The sequence below is a fragment of the Danio rerio genome, chromosome 18 (assembly GCF_052040795.2).
Source record: "Danio rerio strain M-AB ecotype USA chromosome 18, GRCz13ab, whole genome shotgun sequence".
NCBI classification, from domain to species: domain Eukaryota; kingdom Metazoa; phylum Chordata; class Actinopteri; order Cypriniformes; family Danionidae; genus Danio; species Danio rerio.
The window spans coordinates 49,390,206-49,408,131 of record NC_141038.1 but is presented as its reverse complement, the minus strand read 5'-3'; the positions used below and the strand labels follow the sequence as shown (position 1 = coordinate 49,408,131).

At 39.2% G+C, this 17,926-nt stretch overlaps 1 protein-coding gene across 9 annotated transcripts in view; it reads left to right on the top strand.

Moving 5' to 3' along the window:
- Window positions 1-17,926, top strand: part of sptbn4b (spectrin, beta, non-erythrocytic 4b) — a 125,039-nt gene that overhangs the window by 56,758 nt on the left and 50,355 nt on the right. For all 9 annotated transcript variants that reach the window (XR_015515254.1, XR_015515255.1, XR_015515256.1 and 6 more), the window contains exon 19: window positions 3,169-3,315. Coding sequence is in view for 6 of the 9 variants with exons in the window: in XM_087293405.1 (XP_087149531.1) it covers window positions 3,169-3,315 (147 nt within the window). In the remaining 3 variants the exon portion in view is untranslated. The remainder of the gene's footprint in view (window positions 1-3,168; window positions 3,316-17,926) is intronic.

Genomic DNA, 17,926 nt, shown 5'->3' with positions numbered 1-17,926 from the left:
ATGTGACCAGTGCATAGCGCAAACCGTATGGGCCGACCCGCAAGAGGAGGTGAAGGAAAGTTGTATCATAATCTGGCTTCCCCGTACAAATCTGACTCCCCTTCGCATGAACACGCATCACACAGCGCCTTAAACTTATAGTGGTTTATCATGACACTTTATTGATTATTTTTTCAGAAAGAACAAACATAGAAGCGTTGTCTGATTGACAAGCAGCACCTAATTATAATCAAAAGCTTTTAAAACGGCAAATAGGATGATTTATACCCCATTTTGAAAGTAAAACATACTCTATTAAGTAGTGCAATCTAAACAACAACTAGCGCAATATGTGGATGAGAGGGCAGTGTTGTGGTTCTGTGACTGCTTGTGTTGGTTGCTGTATTATTAAAAATGATAGCAGTTAAAATAACTAGGTAAATTTTGATGAATATTATTTAAAATAATTTTTAAATAAATTTAAATTAAATAGAGTAACAATTTAATATTTTGGGCATTTGTTTGTAATGTTTAGGTGGGTTTGGGGTTGGAAAAAGTCAACAATATCTGGCAACACTGCCCTTTTCCCTCAGCATCTCTCTCTTTCTCTTACTCTCTCTCTCTCTTCTCTCTCACTCGGTGTCTCTCACTCCTCTCTCTCTGTGTTCTCTGTATGTTTCTCTCCTCCTCCCTCATGCTCTTCTCCCTCATCATTGATGCTGCAGTGTTAGAAGCGTCTCTTTCCGCTCAGGCGTCGCAGTATTGAGTCAAGCTTACAATACAAAACAGGAGGAGGAGAGAAGAGAGGGTGGCGCGGGACCCAAACGAGACAATATGGATTTGTTTTGGAGGAAAGACGCTGCACAAACGGGCTGAAGAGAGTCTGGATCTCCAGGAGGAGGGCAGAGGGGGTAAAAAAAAAAAAAAAACGCTCCCTCTCAACGCCCACTCTCTTTTTATCTCTCTATGTCTCTCGCCCACTTTCTCTCTCTCTCTAGCGTTTGTAACATCAATAATAATCAGCGCTGCTGGGCTCATTTCTCTCTTCTCCGTCAGTCTGCACGGGCTCAACACTTCACCGCTTTTCTGCCGTTTTGTGTTTTGGTCAAGATGCAAGCCACTTCTTGCTCTCGCTGGATTTGTTATACAGTCATTTGAGGATTTAGTTTGGTCCAAAAATAGCGCGCTGAGTTCTCTCCGCACATGTCCTGGATCTTTCATCCAGCGGTGTGTGTTTGTGGACTGTACAATGAACAATGTGGATTTAGGAAGAACTGACTGATTCTGCACTGCTTGATTCAGGTGGTAAATATGATACGAGATCAATAGTTTATAAATAACATGAAACATTAAGTGTTGTTTATTTTAATGTGGTGTATATTTTTGGTGCTGTTTTAATAGTTAATAGTTTACTCCATTGTACTTTTGTATGCTGTGACTGTGGAAGCTGCTGGGTTTCACACAGTCAATTTGTGTTGGGACAACATGAAGTAATTAAGTTAACTTATTATTCATTCATTCATTTTCTTGTCGGCTGAGTCCCTTTATTAATCCGGGGTCGCCACAGCGGAATGAACCGCCAACTTATCCAGCAAGTTTTTACGCAGCGGATGCCTTTCCAGCCGCAACCCATCTCTGGGAAACATCCACACACACACATTCACACACACTCATACACTATTTACAGTTTAGCCTACCCAGTTCACCTGTACCGCATGTCTTTGGACTGTGGGGGAAACCGGAGCACCCGGAGGAAACCCACACGAAGGCAGGGAGAACATGCAAACTCCACACGGAAACGCCAACTGAGCCGAGGTTCAAACCAGCGACCTTCTTGCTGTGAGGCAACAGCACTACCTACTGCACCACTGCCTCGCACCAAGTTAACTTATTAGTATTTACAAATTTAAGTGGATTGAACATAAAACAATTAAGTTGCTCCAACAAACATCTCAAGAGTTTTGTTGTTTCAGCTCATTTTAAATAAGTAGTTGAACAAACAATAAAGTGTATAGTTGTGTTTGAGTGTACACTGAAAAAAATTTATCTCTGCAAAACTGTTGCAAACTATTTATTTGTGTTAAATTTAAACAAACAAATTAAATTTAATAAAATTCTTAATTTGTCTGTTTAAATTCAGCTCAAATAAATTGTTTACAGCTTAACACTTAACGTAAAAAAGGATTAAATCCAATGAATCATCTCTGAATATTTTTTTTTAGTGTATGTTTTGATTTATATGGCTATCATAATAATATTTATTAGTAGTAGTAGTATTTTAATTGTTTTCATTTACAATAATAGTTTTAATTGCAGAACATTATTGCTCAGTGGTTAGCACTGTCACCTCACAGTAAGAAGATCGCTGGTTCGAGTCTCGGCTGGGTCAGTTGGCATTTTTATGTGGAGTTTGCATGTTCTCTCCACATTAGTGTGGGCTTCCTCCGGGTGCTCGGTTTCCCCCACAGATGCACTAAAGGTGAATTGAATAAACTAGAATTGCATAAAACATATGCTGGAATAGTTGGTGGTTCATTCCACTGTGCGACCTCTGAAATAGAGACTAAGCCGAAGGAAAATGAATGAACGAATGAGTTTTAATTTGGTTTTTATTTTTATATTTTAATTTTACTAAATATTTTAGTAGCTTGGTTGTGCGTTTTTAAATTAGTTTTTATTCATTTTCAGATTTTTTAATCGATTGACTTTTAGTTATTTTAGTTATTTTAGTTTTTTAGTTTTTAGTAAATCCAGTTTTTTGTCATTGAGTTATAAATAGGGGTGGCACGGTGGCTCAGTGGTTAGCACTCACAGCAAGAAGGTTGCTGGTTTGAGTCCTGGTTGGGCCAGTTGGCATTTCTATGTGGAGTTTGCATGTTCTCTCCATGTTGGCGTGGGTGTTCTCCAGGTGCTCCGGTTTCCCCTACAGTCCAAACACATGCGCTGTAGGTGAATTCGGTAAACAAAATTGGCCGTAGTGTATGCGTGTGTGTGTGTGTGTGTGTGTGAATGTAAGAGTGTATGGTTGTTTCCCAGTACTGGGTTGCAGCTAGAAGGGCATTCGTTGTGTAAAACATATGCTGGAATAGTTGCATTCCACTGTGGGGGATAAATAAGGGACTAAGCTGAAGGAAAATGAATGAGTTATGAGTGTGATTCCTAACATGTGTTTGTTTGTGTGATTCTCAGATTGGTGATTGGGTGGCAGAGAAGATGCTAATGGCTCGCGACACGTCCCGCGACGAGACGCAGAAGCTTCATAAGAAGTGGCAGAAGCATCAGACCTTCATGGCTGAGCTCGCTCAGAACAAGGAATGGCTGGACAAGATGGAGAAAGTAAGTTGCGACGTGCTCTTCTATACAGTTGTATACCAGCTGAAGCTGCTTCAGTTATTTGTACTAGAAACTACACCAGCATTTTACACTACTCTCCTGCCTGCCTGACTTGCTGGAATGTTACACAATTCAAAATATTATGGCTTTTACTTTGTTTTCTTCATTCATGTCAATGTTTACATGGATATCAATAATCAAACTGTACTGACTTGTTAGGTGCAGCAAATACAGTGTCAAACAACCATATGTGTATGACCTATCTTCTCGCAAAATACGGCCAGAAGTCCTACACACTGTAAAAAGTTTCTTGCTTTTTTACATTTTTGAGTTGAATCAAATGAACGTTTCTAGTCAACTTAACTTTAGTCAAACTGACAAAAAAATATTAAACTGTTCATAACTTTATTACTTGAAACCTGATCAACTTATTAAAATTAAAGCAACATATAAACATTTCTTCACCTTGGAGTTATCCGCTTGTTAAGTGGTGACGTGTTTGTGACGTATGTATACTGTTTCCGGGTCCAAGCCGCCATTCATTTGAGTGGAGAAATCATTCGTTTATGATCACGTTTTATTCCTATCACACATTAAAGTTAATTTTATATAAAATCATAGTGTACACAACAATCTCTGGGCTTGCTGCATAACGAATACCAAAAATTTAACAATTTATAAAAAATGAATCACTTACTGGCCATCGGATATAAGGCATTAACATATATATTGCGATCGTGATTTTCGAAAGCTTTAAATCGCTTTGTAAACGTTTATTATTACAATTACACGAGTCTCCCCATTCGGTTGAATAGAGCGCTTGGACCCGGAAGCCGCTTCCCTAATTTATATGTATTTGCATCCTCTTTAACTGTGTACCTAATGTTTTTAGCTCGCACCTTAATTTGTCGCAATTTGTGCATTTTTGTTTAAATTGCGAATTTTCTTTTAAATTCTTCACCCCCTGACGACCGCAGCAGCTGTACAAAAAAAATCAGAATTCAGTTTTTTCGAAGATGTCGACAAGTCATCTGAATGATGTCTAGCTGAAACATTCAGGTACAATTATAAAACAGTATGGGCATTGCTTTAGCTCCCTATATTTCTATTCAGCCCCCCTAAAACTTTTGCAATTACCTCATGAAATTTACAATAAATTATTATCCTCAGTCCCCTTTAAAGCAAATCTCCGGGTCTGCTGGGGACACTATTAGCCAAGCAAAATCATTGAACAGGATTACACTTTTAGCATCTCGCTTTAAAATAAACAAATTTGTTAAAATATTTTTCCTTTTTTTTTAATGGATAGTTTACTCAAAAAAGTGAAAATCGCCAACATTTACTCAACCTTTAATTGTTCCAAACCAGTTTGTCTTTTCTTATTCTGTTAAAGCTAGAAACCCATTGACTTCAATAGTATTTGTTTTTTCTTCTGTGGAAGTCAATAGTTACAGGTAAATTATGTTGAATAAATATATATAGCTAATGAATCAAAGATACATTGACTTTGGTCATTTCTTTGCCCACTTTTAATATTTGGGTTGGATGGGTAATAGTACACCACCTTTTTTTTTTTAGGACTACACTACTGATTTGGTAAACCCTTAATTTTGAACTCTGAGAAGTGATGTGAAACAATAACTAATTGTAATACGACACTATGAAACCATGACCCATTTGCTCATGCTTATTGAGCAAACTCAAACAGGACACACAATAAGTGAACTGAATGAGGACTCGTGGACATAACGCAAAAATAAACTAAGTAGTTTTAGCGTGTCAAAGTCAAATTTATTCATATAAAATATGCTTTCCCAACAGCAAAAGTGTGGCTAGTGGAAATGCTGAGTGGCTAGTACTGTTGGAAAAATACTAGCCACCATGTCTGGTGATCAAAAAAGTTAATGTCAACCCTGATTTCAAGTATTTGCTCTTATCGAAACAACCGGATTCGACATACAGAATCACTAAAATGAAAACGATACCCAACCCTAATGCTCAGTGTCGTTCTCCTGTTGGCATGAAAAACGCCGTTGGGCACCTTGAAAATGAAAGCAGGACTCAGCTGAAAGTCTGGACTCATATTGCATGATAGTCAAGCACTTGTGTGAAACGGAGCCAGTAATCAGAGACGGCGCAGCATTTAACAAGGGCAAATCTGCTTACAGCATCGATTACGTTTAGTGGTACACGTCTACTTTCTGTGTTGTTTTGCTTGCTGATTATTGTTAGTTGTTTTTATTGGGGTTGTACTGTATGAAATGTGTAAAAAAATGCCCAATGCCTTGTCTTGCACTATTTTTTGCTACTGCCATGAATTATAAATGAATAAAACATTTATTATTTAGGCAACACACTTTACAATATGGTTTCATTAGATAGTGGTAGCCAGTTGGCATTTCTGTGTGGAGTTTGCATGTTCTCCCCGTGTTGGTGTGGGTTTTCTTTGGATGCTCCAGTTTCCCTCTCAATCCAAAGACATGTGCTAGAGGTGATTTTGAAGAAACTAAACTGGTAGTAGTGTATGAGTGTGAATGATTGTGTATGGGTGTTTTCCAGTTCTAGGTTGCAGCTAGAAGGGCACCTGCTGTGTAAAACGTATGCTGGAAGAGTTGGCGGTTCATTCCACTGTGGCAACCGCTGAAATAGAGACTAAAGGCTGATTTATACTTCTGCGTCAAGCGCATGCGTATGCTACGGCACAGCCTATGTGTTGATGCATATCACTACGCCGTGGCCGTCGGCGTCGCTGACGTGCACCTCTCAAAAAATGTAACTACAGATCGCAATGACGCGTAGCGCAAGCTCTGTGATTGGTCGGCTTGGTAGCTCTGCCGAGTCTGGGCGGGACCGAGAGCCACGCTAACCAGAGGGAGTGATTGTTTACAAGTGTGGAGTCCCGTGAGGGAGCTCCAGATGGAAAGTTTTGTTTTGTGTGTACCTCATGGTTAAAGTTGTTGCAAATCCGCCAATTCCTGCCTCAAAATGTGCGAGTTTGAGCCACTTGTACATTCAGGAAGCGTTCAGAAAAAACAAAACACCAGCGAAGAAACTCGACACAGAGGAACATTAACACTTCACTGCCATCTAGTGTTTCGGAAGTGTTATTGCAGAGCAACAGAAACAGTGGGTCACGCCGATCACTTGACACAGGAGTATAAACCAGGCTTTCGCTGAAGGATAATGAATTAATAGACAGTGGTAGTTAATGTGGTAGACCTATAGGTTGCGCTTTTAATGGCTTGAGTTTTTGAACTGTTTGTTTTTAGACTTTTAAACTATCTTAATTCAACATTGTGTGGAAATGTAGGGTTAAATCCTTATTTTTAGGATGATCTTGTTGTATTGGGAGCTTAAACATGCAGATGTAGTTATTTCTGGGAGATTGTGGATAGATTCGACATTAGACATTTGCTATAAACCCAGGAGTAAAATTAAACGTCATGTACTCTGCTTTATTCATTGTGTAGATAACTTATACTAATAGATGTTTGATGCTGGAGCAGCACGGTGGTGCACTGGGTAGCACTGTCCCCCCCCCCCCCCCCGACACACACCCTTAAAAAATCCCCAAATTACTAAATACCTGTATGTTTATTTTGGAGCTGTTTCATTGTAAATAAACAGTTAAATTGTCAGTAATATGTATTACAATTATTATTAACGAAAGAAAAATAAATATATACATTAGCAGCAAATACATTAGCAAACAGTCCAGCTTATTAAAATTAATAGCTATTATAATGAAAAATAATCAAGCTATCAAATCTCATTAGCCGTTTCTCCACTGTATAACTTACTCATTCTGATTAAAGAGCAATGAATGAATCTCTCATTTATTAAGATTTTTTTTATTACATTAAATAAGAGGTTTCACTTTAAAAATGCACACATCTAATGAAAGCATTCGACGGCTTTCCAAACATTTTATGCTCATTCAAGACAAAATTAGTTGTGTTTGGAGAAAAACCCCCACCAAGATCAACATCCTTATATGTTATTATTATTAATTATGTGTGTATGTCTGTTTAAACACGCACCCAAATCCAGACTTTCTCTCCACTTCAAATCGCGTGTACAGAATCCGTTTGGAAAACAGCATCTGTTTATTACTATGGAGCACGTCAGCTGACTGTCACGCACCATTATATGACTGTTTTGAGGATTGTATAGGATGGGCGACGGCACCTGTAATCAAAAGGAAATGGAGTCGCTCCGTTTTTAATATTTATTTATAAGTGTCTTCATTCCTAAATAAAACGAAAGCACAGAAGACTCATGTTTTAGAGCAAGGGGCGACCCCTGGTGGTTTGGCGGTATGGGTTGTGTAAAGGGAGGTTCGGCTGTTCAGAGAAAGACTGTAAATACAGGAGAAATACGAGAAAATACCTTTACGGGATGATAGCGGTAAAATATGGGAGAATCCTGGGAAAAACGGGAGGGTTGACAGGTATGGTAATAAGTGTAAGTCCTGCAAGCCGCCAGCCAATTACTAAGCATACAGTATTCACTTTAGGACAAAGCACGTGAGTGAGACTGATGAGAGAGTGATGAAGTTTTGCTTGCTAACTACACAACTGAAAACATGCTAGATATACTACAGTTTTTCATTCAGAATTATAGTATTATGAAGTACTATAAAGTTTTCTAACATGATCTAATGGGTCTCTGTCATCTTTAATGTGCACTTTCGTGATTTCAGGAGGCATGGCTTTGGACAACAGGGGAGGGATTGTGTTTCAAAGATATTATGCTAAGCGGTTAGCATTTAGGCAGATCACCTATTGCACCTTTAAAGGGGCTAATCATTTTGACCGTTAAATGTTTTTTTTAATTAAACTGCTCTTATTGTAGCCGAAATAAACCAAATAAGACTTTCTCCAGAAGATAAAATATAGGAAATACTGTGCAAAATTCCAGAATCTGTTAAACATCATTTGGGAAATGTCTGAAAACAAAAACATTTTTTTAAGACTTCAGCTGTGTTTTTTGTTAGTGTTTGTGTGTGTTTGTGTATATTTATGTAAATCGTGTGTGAAGATTTCTCTCAGCTCCTTCTTGACCTAGTATTTGCTGTAGACAGCTGAACGCCGGAGCTCATTTCTCTGTCATATAACCTTAAACTAGTTACCAAGAATAGAAATGTGCTGAACTGTGCTGGCTACATATTTATAAGAGCGCCGCGTCCTGGATTCATGTAGCACACTCTTATTTTCTGCTGAATTTGTACACATTTACCTTGCTCTAATAGCTGCACTTGGTGTTCACAGGTGCATTAATAAGAGACTGGACCGTTTTTCCTTTCTTTTATAATAATTTGTATATTTCTTCAATTGTTCTCAGAAACTTTGATAGGTTTTCACAAAAAAAGATCACAAAGATTGTGTGCATAAGTGGCACAGGGAAGCTGTGTATTCTTGCTCATGCTGTTGATTAGTATGTGTTTTGTGATAAACCATGTTGTGGACACGCGTGTTATAATGACAGCATGTTAGGACTGGTTTTCTGACAATCCAAAGCTGTCAGATAAAAAAAAAGGGGGGGGGTCTGTTGCTAGGTTACAGCCTCCTCATCCTCTCCAACAAACCCCAGAGCTGCCATGCGTGAAGGTCATTTCTTCTCACACACACATACATTGCATGTGCAAAGTGCACAGGAAGTGATGGGATGCACTTCCAGGTCATTAGGAATTAGGGTCATTTATTTGTTTTGTTTATTTGCCATTTAAAAACAAGAAAATGTAATTAACTTGTAGTTTATGCAATTTTTAATACAGTACTACTTTACAACAAGATGCTGTTTACATAAATCATTGCATTTAGCGAGCATTATATACAGTTGAAGTCAGAATTATTAGCCCCCTTGAATTATTAGCCCCTCTTTTTATTTTTTCCCCAATTTCTGTTTAACGGAGAGCAGGTTTTTTTCAACACATTTTTAAACATAATAGTTTTAATAACTCATTTCTAATAACTGATTTTTTTTTTTGCCATGATGACAGTAAATAATATTTGACTGGATATTTTTCAAGACACTTCTATACAGCTTAAAGTGACATTTAAAGGCTTAACTAGGTCAATTAGGTTAACTGGGGAAGTTAGGGTAATTAGGCAAGTTATTGTATAATGATGGTTTGTTCTGTAGACTATTGAAAAAATAATTAGCTTAAAGGGCTAATAATATTGACCTTAAAATGGTTTTTAAATTATAAAAAAACTGTTTTTATTCTTGCTGAAATAAAACAACTAAGACTTTCTCTAGAAGAAAAAATATGATCAGACACACTGTGAAAAATTCCTTGCTCTGTAAAACATAATTTAGCAAATATTTGACGAAAAAGAAAGAAAATTTCAAAAGGGGCTAATAATTCTGACTTTAACTGTACATATACATTATTTTAGGATGGTAAATAAATACAAAATGACAGCATTACCAACCGAGACCCATCGCCAACACAGGCTTTTTGCGAATACATAGACCTGTATACATTTCAGGAGAACACGAATTATGTAGCCAGAACTAGTATTTTGCCTTGCAGCGCTTTGAATTTAAGAAAGGCACATTACAAATCAAATTTATTATTATTATTAGCTGCATTTTGTCTTTTAAAACAAACGCTACGAGGTGGTATGACACCACCAACGGCTTTCTTTTCACGCTTACCTGCTTACCGCTTATCGCTTACCTCCATGTGGACGGCTCTTCACCTGTTACCAGTTTGCCCAGAAGTTTGCCATGTAGGTTGGTGGACTTGAGATGGAGAGAGGAGTTGACCTCGACAATAGGGTTTGAGTTTGTCAGAGAACGGTTCCTATAAGCAGGTAAAACAAAAACAAAAGGCAAACAATAAAATAAACAAGTAAAAAACAGGGTGAGAATATGGTAAAATCTGAAAACGTGCTAAAAATCAATCTAGGGCTTTTCTTTTTCTGGATTGCTTTTGAAAACACCATTGGTTGGGTTTAGGGAAGTGGGTGGGCGCTGGTCAGTCAGTGCTTTTGAAAACACTATCGGCTGAGTTTAGGGAAGAAGGAGGGTGGGGCGGTCGATCAGTCAGTCCTCTGGTGGATTTACACAAAAACAACAGATGCAAATGACACTCGGAAGAGAAATTTGAGGTTTTAAATAAAGCCTAAACAGCGGCCTCTGGTGGATTTATGCGACAACAACAGATGCAAATGACACTCGCAAGAGAAATTTGAGATCTTAAACCGTACACAGTGGCCTCTAGTGGATTTGCAAAACAAAAAAATGCAAAAAACTTAGCTCCTGGGACATATTTGGCGCTCTCCAGAAATGTATACAGGGGTACATATCAATAATGAGGCTGGGCTGCCCATCGCACACCTGTGGCCTATTTCTGTGAATAAAGAGACTGGGGCAAAAGTCCAATATATAAAGTTTCATTCGTTCGTTTATTGTCTTGTTTTTTAGAGAATTTCATAAGTGTCTTCTTTTTTTTAAAAAATGATAGCAAAAGTATTAATTATGGAACTTTTTAATGAACTTGTCTTTCTGTCTTTTAGTTTGAATTGAGGATTTATTACTTGAATAACATCATATATCTAAGAAGTTTACATTACACAAATCTGTAATTATAATATGCATAAAACTAGCCTGAAAACAGTCTAGTAAAAAGAGGTGTCAAAATAAACGCACTGTTCAAATCTAAATCTAAATACTCTCCTTTCAAGTCTTTAATCCATCTTCAATTAGTCCTAGTTCATTTCTTAAAATTGGCTGTAATGACTGTTTACATCCTTGAAGGACTTTCTGATATTAGCATAAAATCTCCCGTCTTCTGCCAAAACAATGTTTCCTGGAGGGTGTTTATTATGGTCTGCACCTCTGGGAATGGTCTTAACAGCTGGGCCTGGGGAAACCAATTCCCACAGCAATATGGCACCTCACTAGTCCACTATTGTGTGTCATAGCTTTTCTTGTGCGTGTGATTTGCGGGTATCCTGCATATTAATTACCAGCGCATTAAAGGACATGCAGAATCGCAGTGACAGTATGGCTTTGAAGAGTCCTTCATTGTGACTCATTACACTCTCAGACACAGATTATCTGTCGTCTTCCTCTCCCACACACACTCTTCTCAAGTGTGCACTCTGTAGTGTTTCAGCACAGCGACATGAAAGTGCGTTTGTGTGCTCGCAATGCATGCTGGGAGAGTTCAGGGCAGACTCCTGAGGAGAAAGAGAGAGATGTGTTATGTAAAGCTGTGCGCAGCTTCATGTTTAACCCAGTTTTGCTGGAGACCACAATCACCACACACTCACACACACTTAAAAATAAACGTATGAGGTTATAGGAACTCAGTTATAGGAACTATCCACCAGGGGTGCATTTCTTAAACAATGACGTAACTTGTGGATAAACTACCAAACTATGATGCTTGGGTAATATCAACCCAGGCTCATTCAGAGAACATACCCCTGTATACATTTCTAGAGAGTGACAAATACGTCCCAGGAGCTACGTTTTCTTGCTGTTTTCGTTTTCACGAATCCACCCGAGGACGTTTTATACACTTTTGAGATCTCAAATTTCTCTTGCACCTACTCTTCTCACGTAATTCCACCAGAGGCCACTTTTGACTGACTGACTGATTGACTGATCGACTGACTGACCTTTCTGGGGGACAGGGGGGACATGTCCCCTCCTATTCGAGGGTTGTCTATCAACCCCAGGCCTGGATTGGCTAATCGGGAGGACCGGGAGAACCGGGAGAATTCCCGGTGGGCCGGTCCATTTTTTGGCCTCGAGGGCCGGTATCCCTAGCTCCAGAATCAGTTGCTCTCAGCAGTCACACTTTTTAAATTTATTTATCTATTTACTTGACCACAGCCTTTTTATTCATTATTTTACCGCAGCTCTACTCTTTTTATCTATTTTCTCGCAGCTCAGTGAGCAAGTTGCGGCCTGCAGGTTAATGATGATATAACCTGGTCATCTTGCAATGAACAGCTGTTGTGGTTCAGTAAATAGCATGTTCGTTTTCGACCCCGCAGACCCGGGTTCGATCCTCGTCTGGGTAATTCTTTTTTTTTTTTTTATTGTTAAGACATATAATACTGTTAGGGTTGTTGAACATTTGAAGTTCTAAAGCAGCTGCTTTCTCAAAAAAGACGTGATAGTGTCATTAGAAACTGAATTGGAAATGACCTTATTTTAATATAGTCAGTCGTGAACTGAGGTGGGCCGGTCTGAGGCTTGAAACTCCAGGGCTGAAAAGGAGTCCCACTCCGGCCCTGATCACCCCGCCAAAAAAAATATTAAAAAACAGCACAATTTTAAAACTAAAACGCATAAGTTTTGCTACGGTTACGCCATCCATCCTACGCTGGAGTTTTCGAGCACTGAAAATGGAGGGTTTTGGAAACGCTGAAGAGGCCGTTTTCATTCTAAAACAGTGTAAACGGGGCCATAGTTGTCTTGGCTAAAACACGGCTAAATTTGGGCTGTCAGTGAAAATCTAACAGACGTCTAAGAATAGGCCAAAACTAGACTAGTCATCAAATAAAGAGAAATGAATGACTACACATATACGGTCTGTCTAATCACTCTATCACTCAGTCTAGTTTTGGGCTAATCTCAGATGTCTATTAGAGTTTCACTGACAGCCCAAGTTTAGCCTGTTTTAGCCAAGCTGTCGAAGTTTAGATGTCTAATAGACATCTATTAAACACAAAACAGGGCACTAACTTGTGCTGCGATCCGCACTGTGCAGTACATCCTCCTTTGTCTTTTCTCAAGCCTTGTTTATACTCGACGCGTCTGCTTGTTCCCTTGAGTGCGTGCGTCGAATGTGACGTCATCGCGGAGTTTGCGGAGGTTTGCATTGGGTGCACGTGGCATGATTTCGGCTGGCGGTGCGTCGGGCATCTTTTGAGACTTGAGTGAAGAGTGCGCGCGGCGCCGCAACGGATTTGAGTTGAATATGAAACACTTTGAAGAGATTTGATCTGAAACAGTAGGACTGAACACACATCTTATGACTCGTGATCAGAGAGATAACCAGATATTCTATAATTCTTGGCTAGAAATTGCAACAGCCCTGGGAAAGGAGAAAGTTTTTGTTAAAAGGTTTGGAAAAACCTGAAGAATAAGTTTATTAAAATCCAAAGAGGCCTTGGCAAAATGTACACAATCACTGAATAGGTTTTTCCACCAGTCATAGGTTTTACACTGATGTATTTTGTTTAATTTTGTATTAAAACAATTTAATAGTTACAAAACTATAATGAAGTCACAAATTTATTTTTGATAACTGGAAAGGAATAGATATACTGATGCCCTGTTTCTCTGGGCTTTATTGTTGATAATGGTCAGGAATGTTGGACCGTCACTGCCTTTGTAGCATAAGAATAGGACAGAAATTAGCCAGACAGTAATGTGTGAATTGTGGAGCGGGCTAAATCTAAAATAGTCTGTATTTTTTAAGTAAGTGTGGTTTTTTTGCTTTTATTTTTGCGATAATAAAACATTTATTTGTAGAGCAACTCATGTTCTGTTGTCATTAATATTTTAATAAATTGTAATAGGTTAACTGTCCGAGAAATGAACAAAAGCAAGTGATGACCAATGATTATTTGCTAGAAATAAAAACAGCAGTGGGAAAGGAGGAAAGGTTATGTTAAAAAAATTGGGGAAAAAGTTTGAGGGATAAGTTTGTTCATGCCTAAAAAAATCATAGCAAAAGTGGAGACCCGGTACGCAATTACAGAATATGTTTTTCCACCAGTCATAGCTTTTACACTAACGTATGTTATTGGATCGTATTTGTAATACATCTGTACTTTTTTAGTGAGTGTACTTTTTATTTTTTGCTTTTATCCCTGCCATAATAAAAATATATTTATAGAGCAACTCATGTTTTCTTGTGATTAATATTGTAACAAACTTTAAAAGGTAAAACTGTCAGAGATATGGACAAAAGCAAGTGATGCATCAAAGTTTGATTAAAAAAAATCTTAAAGGTTACAAAAATGCTTATAACCATTAAAATAATTTATAAAAACAATACAAATAATTAGTTTAACAATATTGAACTATATTATGATATGACGTACTTCCAGAAAGTTCCTACTTCTCTGTTTATCCGTCTGATTTTAAGGTGGGCTTCACAACGGCGAACGTGGCAATTATAAAAGCCTCGGCAGTTTCGCGAGGGGCGCGCGCAGTCAGCGGAGGTGCACGATGCGGCGCCAGGCGCGAGTGTAATTCCAGCTTCACACTTCAGATAGGCTATGATGTCATCGATTGGCAATCGACATGAGTGTGTGAGCTTGTACATATGTGTGTGTGTTTGTGTGTGTGTATGTATGTGTGTGTGGGAAGCAGCCGGTCTGATTCTTGCGCTCGTAGGCATCATTTCCATGGTCACTGCTGTATCTGAGTATCAGCCCCTTCCCCCTCAGCCAGTCCTGACAGAGAGGATGAATTATAATGGGGGAGGAGCACCCCGTATGTGTGTGCGCGTGTGTATATGTGTGTTTGAGCATGTGCAATTTAGGACCCCATGGTCTGTGTGGAGATCAGGTGGAGGAGGGGTGCTGTGTTTGTGTCTGTGTGTGTGTTTATGTGTGAGGTGTAACAGCTCATGGCAGCTTCTGCAGACCTGGGCACTGTCTGTAAAGCATATGGAGGGATATTTGCTTGTTTATGATATCATTCGGTGGATGTATATATACGAGGGAAAAAAACTGAAAAAGCAATGAGCTGTAAATAAAAGTGCAGAAATATTGAGTTGTGTTTGAGTGGTGCTTGACCTTGCATTGAGCGTAGAAGTGTGTGCTCTCACCTTGACCTTGCAGGTTCTGCTGTGGGGTTGGTAAGATGCTTTCAATGGTTTATTGCTGTGGATTGCTAGGGCATTCTTTAAAAGGGTCCTATTATGCCCCTTTTAACAAGATAAATTAAGTCTCTGATGTCCCTAGAGTGTGTATGTGAAGTTTCAGCTCCAAATACAACACAAATAATGCTTTATAACTCTTTGAAACTGCCCCTTTTAGGCTTTGATCATATAATTGCACCCGTTTGGTGACTGTCACTTTAAATGCAAATGAGATTGTGCTCTTTTCAGAAGAGGGCGGAGCTACAAATACCTATGAGTCAGCATAGTGGCAGATTTAAAAGAAAGACTATCGTCTTATTCTAATGAGGGAGAGATGGTCACTAGTGGGCGGAGCTTTCTCCCTCTGATGACACGTACAAAGGGACAAAAGTAATGTTTGTTTATTAGTGTGTATGTGTGTTTCTGTACTGTTGTGTGTGTGTGTGTGTGTGTGTGTGTGTGAGTGTCTTGTGTATCGTTGTGTATGTATGTGCCTGTGTACGTGTGTGTGTCTGTGTGTGTGTGTGTTAGGGTGTACACACGTGTGTATTGGGTATTGTGTATTGATGTATATGTGTATGCTTGTGAAAGTGTGTGTTTGTATGTTTGTGTATCAGTGTGTGTGTGTGTCTGTATCTGTGTTTGTGTGTCTGTGTGTGTATGTTTATAGCTATGTATGCGTGTGCGAGTGTGTGTTTGTGCATCAGTGTGTGTGTGTGTGTGTGTGTGTTTGTATCAGTGTGTTTGTGTGTGCGTGTGTGTGTTTGTGTATCAGTGTGTGTGAGTGTCTGTCTGAATGTAAGTGTGTGCGAGTGTGTGTTTGTGCATCAGTGTGTGTGTGTGTGTTTTGTATCAGTGTGTGTGTGCAAGTGTGTATTTGTGTATCAGTGTGTGTGTTTGTGTATCAGTGTGTATGTGTGTCTGTGTGTGTTTGTCTATCGTGTGTACGTGTGTGCATGTGTTTGTTTATAGGTGTGTGTCAGTGTCTGTGTGTTTGTGTATGTGTGTGCGTGTTTGTGTTTGTGTATCAGTGTGTGTGTGTGTGTGTGTGTTAGGGTGTACACGCGTGTGTATTGGGTATTGTGTATTGATGTATATGTGTATGCTTGTGAAAGTGTGTGTTTGTATGTTTGTGTATCAGTGTGTGTGTGTGTCTGTATCTGTGTTTTTGTGTCTGTGTGTGTATGTTTATAGCTATGTATGTGTGTGCGAGTGTGTGTTTGTGCATCAGTGTGTGTGTGTGTGTTTTTGTATCAGTGTGTTTGTGTGTGCGTGTGTGTGTTTGTGTATCAGTGTGTGTGAGTGTCTGTCTGAATGTAAGTGTGTGTCTGTGTGTGTTTGTGTATAGGTGTGTATGTGTGTGCGAGTGTGTGTTTGTGCATCAGTGTGTGTGTGTGTGTTTTGTATCAGTGTGTGTGTGCATGTGTGTATTTGTGTATCAGTGTGTGTGTTTGTGTATCAGTGTGTATGTGTGTCTGTGTGTGTTTGTCTATCGTGTGTACGTGTGTGCATGTGTTTGTGTATAGGTGTGTGTCAGTGTCTGTGTGTTTGTGTATGTGTGTGCGTGTTTGTGTTTGTGTATCAGTGTGTGTGTGTGTGTGTGTGTGTGTTAGGGTGTACACGCATGTGTATTGGGTATTGTGTATTGATGTATATGTGTATGCTTGTGAAAGTGTGTGTTTGTATGTTTGTGTATCAGTGTGTGTGTGTGTCTGTATCTGTGTTTGTGTGTCTGTGTGTGTATGTTTATAGCTATGTATGCGTGTGCGAGTGTGTGTTTGTGCATCAGTGTGTGTGTGTGTGTGTGTTTTTGTATCAGTGTGTTTGTGTGTGCGTGTGTGTGTTTGTGTATCAGTGTGTGTGAGTGTCTGTCTGAATGTAAGTGTGTGTCTGTGTGTGTTTGTGTATAGGTGTGTATGTGTGTGCGAGTGTGTGTTTGTGCATCAGTGTGTGTGTGTGTGTTTTGTATCAGTGTGTGTGTGCATGTGTGTATTTGTGTATCAGTGTGTGTGTTTGTGTATCAGTGTGTGTGTTTGTGTATCAGTGTGTATGTGTGTCTGTGTGTGTTTGTCTATTGTGTGTACGTGTGTGCATGTGTTTGTGTATAGGTGTGTGTCAGTGTCTATGTGTTTGTGTATGTGTGTGCGTGTTTGTGTTTGTGTATCAGTGTGTGTGAGTCTGTGTGAGTTTGTGTATCGGTGTGTATGCGGTGTGTATGTGTGTGTGATGGAGCATCTGCTGTTGTGGTGAGGTCAGCGTTCTCTGTCCTGAGCTGATCTGAAGTGACGCAGGTGTGGTTTTCTTTTAGTTCTGCTGGAGTTGAGGCGTGCTGGGCTTTACTCACTCATTGTGATCTGACTTTCACTACTTCATTACTCAATTTGGTTTGGTCTCACTCCTGCCTGTCGGGTTGTTGGAAATTAGTGTCATGTTTAATGTTGAAAAGTCTGATTAGTGTATTGAATGGTTACTTTTAATGTCATTTGTTATAAAACGGATTAATTGATGTAAGTCTTTCTTTTCTCTGACATAAAATAACAGCGATAGCCTCCACTCATCTTAAGACCCATCTTTTTATTCAAGCCTGACTATAATTTTTGGACTTATAATATTTAAGATGTTTTTCTGCTTTCATTATTTGCACTGATTTTCAACCCGGTCCCAATTCTACCCCTTAGCCCTTACCCCCTCACTTTGCGCATTCCTGTGACGGAGTAGGGCTGTCCCAATTCTTTTTAGCTTGAAGGCGTAGGGCTAAGGGGAAGGGCTAGA